At 56.5% G+C, this 10089-nt stretch overlaps 1 protein-coding gene across 1 annotated transcript; it reads right to left on the bottom strand.

Moving 5' to 3' along the window:
- Positions 1-103: 103 nt before the first annotated feature.
- On the bottom strand, positions 104-6194 carry NR2E3 (nuclear receptor subfamily 2 group E member 3). The gene is made up of 8 exons (XM_007130714.1): positions 6067-6194; positions 5386-5512; positions 5122-5225; positions 4785-5033; positions 4491-4666; positions 3362-3608; positions 3005-3110; positions 104-236 (listed from the first exon to the last, which is right to left on the bottom strand). The coding sequence occupies exons 1-8, from the start codon at positions 6158-6160 to the stop codon at positions 104-106; spliced, it is 1236 nt and encodes a 411-aa protein (XP_007130776.1). The 5' UTR covers positions 6161-6194.
- Between the last annotated feature and the right edge of the window lie 3895 nt (positions 6195-10089).

The raw sequence follows: 10089 nt of genomic DNA, 5'->3' as shown, positions 1-10089 counted from the left end.
TGCCCCGCAACGGGAGAGGCCACAACAGTGAGAGGCCCGCGTACCGCAAAAAAAAACAAACAAAAAAAACAAAGTGGTCGCACCCATTTTATTTCCACCTCCACTAGTTTTTGAACATATCACAAAGGAGCTTCTCCATGGGAGTATTCCCTATGGTCTTGCGGAAAAAGAGGAGCTCAACACGTTCGGAAGTGATAAACCTCAAAGCCGGGAGGAGCAGGATCAGTTTCCCAAACCTGAACAGGATAGAGGACACCATCAGTTTGATTTTCAGCTTCTGAGCCTGAGTCCTAGGGACAGTGCCATCCCAGGAGAGGCGGAAGGGGAAGGAAAGGAGAGATGACTGGTGCCCAGGGTGCGTAAGGAGGAATTTAGAGGAAAGGCCCCATTCGCCTCCCCCTGACCCACTGTGGCCCTCCTCCAATCTTTAGCTGAGGAGTGTGATGAAAATAGTGAATAAATATCGTTTATTATGTGTAAAGATTATAAAGTGAGAAGTTATTTATATTAATAGTACATGTGAATATATTATTAATTGAATATAATGATTATAATTACATTATGATTAATACCACATATATTTGAATAAGAATATAAATTCCTGGGAATTTCCTGGTGGTCAAGTGGTTAGGACTTGGCACTTTCACTCATGGGGCCTGGGTACAGTCCCTGGTTGGGGAACTAAGATCCCAAGAGCCGCGTGGCATGGCCAAAAAAAAAAAAAAAAAAAAAAAAAATATATATATATATATATATATATAAATTCCCCTCTGTAAGCCACCTAGGGTGATAGAGTAGCTAGCCATTAGTGAAAACATTCTGCAGTCGAAACTTAATTTTTGTGGCTGAGATACTCATCCAGAAAAGGAGTCACTGTAGTTTTAAATAAGAACCATTTGCCAAGGCAGGGGGTCCCCAGTGCAGAGAAGGTGGATGGTGAAGCCCCAAGAGACGGGGAGGGGCATTAGACCCTCCTTGGGTGGGAAGACTGACAGCTGGGGTCAGTGCCCAATGTCAAGGAGGCCACATCAAAGTGGGGCAGCTCCATGCTCAGCTTCTACCACGGAGGTCTACGGAAAGTCTTCTCACCTCCCAATGACCTACTGAACTTGTTTTGCCAAACCAAAGGCTTTCTTTCTCTTGTAAGAGCCAAGCTGGTGGCACTGAGCAGTCGTGCACCCCTCCCTTCTTCTGCTTTTCTGATCTAAGGAGTGTCAGGAAGGAGTAACTATAAAGCCAAGTAGAGAAATTGTTTTTCAAACTGCCGGAAGTGGGTCACAACCAGCCTTTTTAAACAATAAACAATTTAAATAATTTAAACAGAAATATCAGAGTAAATCATTCAAAGTAAGGGCAGGTATTATTTGGGGGAACTTTGTTTCAGGGTCTGTGTGTTATTGGGTTATGATGGAAATTGCATTTCTTCCTGGGTGTTGCAGTTTTTAAAAACTGAAATACACTGGCTTAGAGAACCCCAAATCACTTGCTCAGCACTCAGTTTCTGCCTGTAGTTGATACTGAACCAACTCCAATAGGAGTGGCAAAGGAAATGTTAATGAGAATTTTGAAATTTGACAGAAAACCAATATGCCCAGACATCTCTGGGAGCTGAACCCAACACAAACCTGGTGAAGGAGGGCCGCTGGTGCCTGGATGTCTGTGATGACTGTTCTTAGGGTGCTGTGTTGAGCCTTAGGGACACGTTCTACCTATGCTCACCAATAGCAGAAATCTTTCTGTGTGATGGGTATAGTCCTTACACCTTGGACTCTTTCTAAAAGAAAATTACCTCTTCTTTTGATCATTTCTCAGATTACAGGGGATTTGAGGGTGCCCGTGTTAGCTTACTTCTTCAGAGAGAACTGCTGGGGGCCCAAGAGAATGCAGAAAATGTGGTCTAAAATAGCCAATAGTTGCCTGGAGTCCAAGTGGTCCAATCTTGCTGAGGCTCCGTTGGATCTGCTGGTGCCGGGGCGAGCCGGGCAGTCCCAGAGCACTGGCTCCTGCCCCACTCTCCCTGCAGCCACAGTCTCAGCTGGCAGCCACTGTCCTCCAAACCCAGCCAGGGCAGGGCTATTGTCCATGCACATGGCTTGTGCAAATGCATCCCTATCAGATGTCCCACTGCACCTCCAACAGGCCTCATGTTCCCTCAAAACTCCTTTCCTCCTGACTTTCCTTTTCATTTCTTGACTACTTCGTCTCCCAAATAGCTCTTCTTCCCTTCGTTCCTTATATCCACTCAAGTGCCAAGTCTGACCCATCCCAGCTCCCAGTGGCTCCCGCATCTGTTGCCTTTCCACTCCCAAAGAGCAGAAACTCCACGGCTCCTGGATGATGGCAATGTCTGCTTCCCTCCCTGGTTGGATGCTCTGTACTCACTGCCACGCCCCTGCATGAAGCCCAGCTCTGTGTACAACACTCTCCTGCTCAAAAGCCTGCAGTGGCTCCTCTCTGCCTAGCGAATCAGATTTGGCCTTTGGCTGGCCTGAACAGGCTGATGCCAGAGAGCCATTCTGGCTTAGTCCGCCACCTTCTCAGTGGCAGCGATCTCCTATACCTTCCAAACTGGGCTCCTGACCTAAGAACATATGCATATTCGCCTCTCTCTCTCTCCCCAACTTAGTGAATGATGATTTCTCTCCCTGTAGACCTTATCCTTCCTCCAAGTCCAGCCCTGCCTCCAGCTCCGCTTGGCACCCCATCTCCCAGTGGGTCTCTGTCTCCTGCAGACACATGCAGCCCTCAAGACCAGCCCTCAACTGCAGTGTGGTCACTGTGATGGGCACCCCTAGGAGACAGCAAGTTTGCCTTATGCACATTTTGGTCCCTACTCCCGGGCCTGGTGCTGTGCCTGGCACTCAGTAGGTGTCGGCCACGGGCTGGTTGTACTGAGACCCTTGGGCCATCTAAACAGTGCAGCCCTGAGATGGTGTCAGAGAGGTGGGCAGGGGAATGGCGAGATGAAGGGAGAGATGGGCAGGTAGGCACGTGCGCGGGTCACCTCACAGGCTGGCTGGGGTGGTGGGCCTTGCTGTGCTGGCTCAGCATCACCTGGGACTGGTCCTGCAAGGCCTCCACATGCTCAGGATCCTTCAGGCCCCGTGTTTCTGGAGAGAAGCAGCAGCAGTGAGCTTCCGTCTCAGGCCCTCCGTCCCCCTTACAGTCAGCCAGGGCCTCAGGAGGCGTGAGCCCAGCCTGCAGCCATCCATCCCCTCCTGCCCCCAGGGAAGAAGTCTGCACCATCTGCATCTATGTGGGGTCATGGAGGGAAAGTGAGAGACAGAAGGAAGTCACCAGAATTCCCCTGCTTCATCCCTAACCACTCTCCTCTAAGGCTTTTGGGCAAAGACTCAGCTACCTGGTTTGAAGAGGACCAGGGCCTTCATGCAGGCGAACTCCGTGGGGTCCACCGCCAGTGCCCGGAACCTTGAAATGGTTTCCTGCAGGATTCGAGTCTCTGCACTGGCCAGTGCCAGCCGACCCTGAGAGCTGCCACCAGCAGAGGCCTCAGGCGGGGCCAGCAGTGGGCAGCTGTCCAGGGGCAGAGACCACTGGATGGCTCCGAGGAGGAAGAGTTCACTCCATGCCTCTTCCAGCAGGATCACCTGTGCCCAGAGAGAGGGCGAGTGTTATGACTGACACACAGCTCCTCTGGCTCAGCCTGGAACCTCTGCCACCTTCTTGGGTGTCCTAGGAAACGAAGGGCTGGTCCCGGGTGCCCAGAACATTCTGACCTCTGCCTGACATCAACCAGGGGTCCAGAGCTCTGGGACTTGGCACCATCTGGCCCAGATGCCTCAGCTTCAAGATACTCTGTGGGCTCCATCCAAAGCTGCAAGTGGAACACATAGGAAACCCTGGAGCTGTGAGAAGCTGGGCAGCCTCAGGGACTCCCCACCAGCATCCTAAGCCGACTCAGCCTGGCTTCTGAGCTGCTTCATCCAAACCACTGGCTAAGGACTCGGACTCTCAGTGTGCCTCTTTTCCTGGATTTGTCATGACAGGTCCCCTTGCTCATGAGAAGCCCAGAGGGGTGTCCTAGCGGAGAAGAGGCAGGGCTGAAATGCAAGCCCTGACGTCAGGGGCATTTGTGTTCCAAGGGAGCCCAGGGTTGCCCACTGATGCTGTTTAGGGTGTGCAGACCACCCTGTGACAAACAGAGCATCTGTAGGGCCTGAGGGCTTGTCTAGGAGGAAAGAAGACCCAGAGGGGCACAGACACTGTCTTCAAATCCCTGGTGGTCCCCGTGTGTCCCTGGCCATCACTTTCCCCTGGGTGACGACCCCGACCATCATCGCTGCCCAGAGATGTAGCACCCCCAGCAGTCACATCCCTGAGACTGGTGTCCCTGACCATCACGGACTCTGAGGCATGGGTGTCCCCAGCCGTCACCATCCCCAAGCTGCGCGCACCGCCAATCATCACCTGCACAAGGAGGTATGCGCCCCCAGCCCGGCGGACTCTCGTGAGCCCCCTGACGGGTATACCTGATCCCGGAAGGGCAGGTTGGAGAACACGGGCAGGTTCTTGGCCCACTTGACAGCCATGAAGAGGAGGCGAGCTGACGTCTCGTGGATGCTGTCCAGGCCACAGGGGGAGGAGGAGGAGTATGGGGACGAGGGGAACTCGGGGTCATTGCTGGTGACATCAACATTCTCATCGGCTGTTGGAGGAGGAGGCTGTGCATCAGCCCCTGCTCCGAGGTAGGCGGCAGGGGCTTCTCAGGGGCCCAGGTGTGGGATGAAGGCAGGGCCTGGGAGCTCAGCCATCCTCCCACTTACCATCCTCTGGCTCCAGCTTAGTGCAGGTTTCGGCCGTTATCAGGCTGGCCATGAAGTGGTGGTGGCCTGGAGGTGTGAGGGCCCGGGGCCCCAGGGCTCTGGCTGCAGACACCGGTGTAGGGCCCCGCGGGCTGGGCCCTGCTGGGGTCGGGGGAGCCGCCAGGGGCTCCAGCCAGGGCTCCGTGTCGGACTCCACGCGGTCCATTCGGACCTGGGCGGTGCTTCGTGGCTGGCGCTCATTCTGCACGGCTGGGGAGACAGGAAGGGTCAGGACGCCCCACGGGTCACACGCCCCCTTCTCTTCTGCCACGCCTCTGCGGGTGGTCTCCCCACTCACCGTCCTGGTTCATGCCCGCCTGCAAGCACTTCTTCAGCCGGCAGGCCTGGCACTGGTTGCGGTGGGCCTTGTCCACCGGGCACATCCCTGCCCCCACCTGGCACCTGTGGGCGGAGCGGAACCCCCCAGGGAGTCAGGGTCCCGCCCAGGCCCTGGGCCGTGGGTTTCGGATATGTTTGCCGCAGCTCCTTCTTCCCTGAACACCCTCCACCCTCCCGGGCACCTTCAGGGGCTGGAGGGCGGCGGGGCGCTGCCCCGCCTCACCTGTAGATGAGCCGCCGCCTCACGCTCCTCTTGAAGAAGCCGCTGCAGCCGTTGCAGGCGTAGATGCCGTAGTGCTTCCCGCTGCTGCTGTCCCCACACACGCGGCACTGGAGCGAGGGCCCTGCGCCTGAGGGGCAGCGGGCTGGGTGGGGACCGGCCCAGGGCTGGTCCCACCCCCCTCCCACCTCCTCAGGGAGCCCTACGCCCTCCTTGCTTCCTCGTCCTCAGGTTCCTGTCCACCCGCCTTTAGACACGCCTGTCTCTCCCATCTGGAAGAGTGTCTCGCTTATCACACACCCCCAGCCCTCCTCCTCCCCGTTCTCTCTCCATGACCAGTTCTCAACAAGAGGACGCTCTCTGCCCCACCTCCCTCTCCCTCTCTCTGCAGGTGGCTTCAGGCTCCCTCACACATAAAAGCAATCTTGGCACCACTGCTACGGACCTCTGCTCCCAGCCCCTGAGGGCCCTTCTCTCTCCTTTCCTCCCCCATCCACTCAGCTGTCCTGTCCTGATCCCCGTGTTTCTAGGATTCTGGGTTTGCCAGCAGGTTCCCTCACACTTGCCCACAGTCCTTGGGGCTCGGTCTGAGTTGCTCCGGCTCCTTTCACGGTCCCTGCAAACCTCTGACCCACACTCCACTCTCCAAGGGTCCAGACCCTACTACGTCCAGGAAAGCCATACCTGTCAGCTCCTCCCCCAGGCCCCAACTGCCTGGAGACTCCTTCCTGGAGGCAGGCACAGCTGCCGGCGCCGCTGCAGCCATGTTGGAGCTCATGGGCGCTGTCAGCCTGGTCCTGGCTGGTCCCAGGGCAGCCTCCGTCTTCCTGCCTAAGAGAGGCCTCAGGATCGCTGAGCCGGGCCCAGCCTCTGCCTCCCTCTCTGATCCTCTGTCTCTCTGTCTGTGCCCCCGTCTCTTGTCTATCTCTACTTCTCCCTCTGTCTCTGTCTCCTTGTCTCTCCTCTCTGTGCTCCTGCCTCCTGGCCCCTCTGTCTAAACTCAGGATCTGCCCCAACTTCCCCTCAGAGCAGAGGCTCTGGCTTGGGGAGATTTCTCCCAGGGCAGCGCTGGATGCAGCTCATGATCCTCTTAATCTTTACTGTCTCCACAGGGGATCAACCAGCCACACCTGCAGCATTACCAAGGTGCCCCCGGGAGCCGGTCGGGCCTGCTGCGCCCACACCGCCTCCCAGGCTGCTCAGTGTCCCCGGGTCCCTGTGCTCTCAAGCTGATCAAATCATGAAGGGAGGTGTGGACTCCACTGACCCCAGGACCGTAGGGGTCTGGGGACAAGTGTGTGGCCGAGGTGTGTGTGTGTCTGGGTGTGGCTCCACACACAGGGGGCTCACTGTGGGTACTGCTCTCTGCCCCAGCGCTTCTCACCTAATCCCTTCATAAGGGACTGCTTGGGGCCCAGGATTTGAGGGTCTGGGCACTCCTGGAAGGCTAGCAGCCCCCAGACGCCCAGCACAGAGGCAGCTCCCATCACATGTGCAAATGGGTCCAATGTAGGGTCTGAGGCCAGCTTGCAGGTGGGGTCTGGGCCCCACGTGGAGGGTCTCCTGCAGGACTGGAGGGGGTGAGGATGCAGGCCCTGAGCCTGGCTACGGGCTCTCAGGCGGCCTCCCAGCCCTTCCCTGACTTGTCCTCACATTCCCAGGCAGGCTGGTCCCTCAGCGTCCCCAGATCCAGTCTTCCCAGCTCGAACCCAGTGACGGTTCTGAGGTGGGGAGGCGGGAGGAGGCGTTTGTGTTTCCTTTGACCCCGAGGGAGGGTGGGTGGAGACAGCCGAGACAGACCCAAGTTCAAATCCCTGCTCCCTCACAGCCAGCCACGCGTCCCTGAGCAAGTGCTTTAACCTGTCTGAGCTTCAGTCTCCAGTAAAAAGGGGTGACAGAAGAAGTACCTGCCTTGTAGGGTAGCTGGGGAAGCTAAGTCAGATGATTCTCAAAGCATTCCAGGGCCTGGCACTGAGTAGGCATGTAATAAATGATGGGGGCTGTTATTTTGATTGCTTCTCAGGGTTGTGGAGAAGATCCCAGAGGAATCCTCGGCAAACAGCCGTTCCTTTCCCGGCTCCTTGGCCCCCGTCCACATTCCCACCCCATGCCCAGGCCGCAGCAGAAAGCCCCATGTTGGTCTGGAGGGGACCACGCATCCTCGGTGGAACTGGGCTCACCTCTGGGTGAGCCTGGGGCAGGGCTTGGCCCAGCCTTAGAGCCTGCGGGAGAGGAGGGACAGTGTGAAACTTCTGGAAGGAATCATGGAGTTAAGGGGACAGAGGGGGCGGTGCAGCGCCCTTCTGTAAGTGGGGTTAACCCTCCCTGTGACAGAGAAGCACTACTGGGGATTTGGAAAGTCAGCTCGAGGGGCTTTGCAGGGTAATCCGCTTTCTGGGGCCTCAGAAGATCGAGGCCACTGAGCTGAGGCCCCTCACCTGGGCTTCTCTGCCTCTGTCCTCGCCCTCATCGCTCTGCTGATGGGCAGGCCCTCAGGACCCTCCATGGGCAAGGTCTCTTGCTTCACCTAACCTCCAAAGCCAAGGGCATCTCCTTGAACTCGAGTGACCCATCCCTCCTTCCCGAAGCTCATCTCTTCCCTTCTTCTGGAACTGTCTTAACTATCTTCCTCCCCCTCTGAACTCCGGAGCACCTCCAGGGCCCCAGCAGACCTTTCCACTCTCCGCGTGGGTAATCTGGCACACCTGCACGACTTCCACGACCACTTCACATGAGGTTCTTGCCTGCGTCTCTGCCCCGAGCTTCCACCCACAGATACCCCCGGACCAACTCCACACGCCCCCAACCAACCCATCCCCAACTTGTCCGCAAAGAGATGGTCCCTGAAGCCCCGGGATTGAGACACTGCCTGGAGCACCCTGTGCGGTGGGAAAGTGCCCAAGGCCGAGCTGACGGCCTCTAGTCCTGGAAGCCTGGGCTGAGCAGGATCCGCTGGCAGAGGAGCTAAGAGGGAAAATCGGGACGGCGTGGGTCATGGGAGCAAGGGCTGGGGAGGATTCAAGGATGGAGGCATCCACCAGGTCAAGTGTCCTTTGAGGCTGTTTGTATCTCCAATAATAAGGATGAGAAAGTAAGCAAGAAGAGTGCTTCCACAAATGCTGGCAATATATCCAGGCCTCACAGCATCCCTATAAAGAGTTATCATTATTACCCTCAACTCACAGATCAGGAAATTAAGTCTCAGAGAGGTTAAGCAATTCCCTTCAGGCCACACAGCTACAGAGTGGTGGAGGAGGTTGGGGATGGAGATGGGGGTTTCAAACTTGTGTCTGATCCGCAGACTCCCGCTTTGTACCACGGGCTCTCCAAGAAGAGTCTGAGCAGTCGCTCGGCTAGGCTTTAGCAGCAGGAGGTAGCTGGCGCCCTTGGCCAGTCATTCCACACGAAGGGACAGCAGATGGCCCTGGGTGGGTGGTGCTGGTGGGGAGGACCTGGAAGCAGAGCACTGGGCTGAGAGGAGAAGGAGACAAACCCCCTCCTAAGGGGTTTGTAGGAAGGGTGACACTGCAGAAAGTTTTTTTTTTTTTTTTTTTCCTGTGGAGGGAGATATTAAAAGAAAAATATTTGAGAACCTGAGTTCCTTTTATAATGGGAGACACAGAGGAGAAAGAGGCAGGGGGAGAGAGAATAAAGCTGGAGACGGGGTGTGAATCGAACACCGGATCCCTGAAGCAAGCCTGGGGGGTACAGGGCACAAGTAGAGGGACGGCTATGGCCTGGAGATGGGTCGCCAGGAAGGAATGAGAGAACCCAGGGCTTAGGGCAGGTTCCGGGTCAGCGGACCTCCTCTCGGATCCTAGTTTTACATCTTCCTGGCTGTGTGAGCAAATGATTTTGCCTCTCTCTTTGTCTCACCCTCTCTAAACTGGGTAGGCTAGTGCCCTGGGGTGCTTGGTGGGATCAGAGGAGGTGACACCGCAGGCGTTAGCACAGTCCAAGGTGAGAGGGAGGAGGCAAGTGGAAGGGAACCGGGGCGGAAGGCAGAGGTTGTGGGGAACACCTTGCACAGGTGAGGTCTGAAGCAGCTGAGCTGGGCAAGGGGCTCAGGGAGGGACTTTGGGGGAAGCTCTGAGTCCCAGCTGAGAGTAAAGACGGTGACAGTCTGGGCAGGTATAAGATTTTCCTTGGAGCCCCCAGTAGGGTGGCAGAGGCTGGGAGGAGGAGGTGGACAGCAGGATTGCTCCAAGGCTCGGTTCCGGAAGGGCCGCGAGGAAGGAGTTGAAGGCGTGGGGAGGAGGTGTCGAGGGGACAGCTGAGTGAGGAAGCGGAGAAGGAGGGCACTTCTTTCCCCTGGCGGGTCTTTTCTCTGCTGTTCTCCATCTGAGCTGCCCTGCCCCTCCTGCTCTCCCTGCCCAATTAATCCCATCCTTCAAGGCCTGTTCAGGGCTCACCTCCTCCAGGTAGTCTGCCCCGACTCCTCTCTTTCTAGAGGCACCTCCAGGGCCAGATATTGTCCTTAATGTTGCCCTCATGCCAGGTCAACTTTCTCTCCTCAGTCGATGGGAGATTCCAAGGGTCAGGTTCAGAGTTTCAGGCCAGCTGGTCATGTGGATCACAAGACACTTAACGGACAGAAGTCCATTTTTTTTTTTTTTTTTTTGTGGTACACGGGCCTCTCACTGTTGTGGCCCCTCCCGTTGCGGAGCACAGGCTCCGGACGCGCAGGCTCAGCGGCCATGGCTCACG

This window comes from Physeter macrocephalus, chromosome 11, assembly GCF_002837175.3.
Source record: "Physeter macrocephalus isolate SW-GA chromosome 11, ASM283717v5, whole genome shotgun sequence".
In the NCBI taxonomy this organism is placed as follows: domain Eukaryota; kingdom Metazoa; phylum Chordata; class Mammalia; order Artiodactyla; family Physeteridae; genus Physeter; species Physeter macrocephalus.
This window is presented reverse-complemented; position numbering and strand designations above follow the sequence as displayed.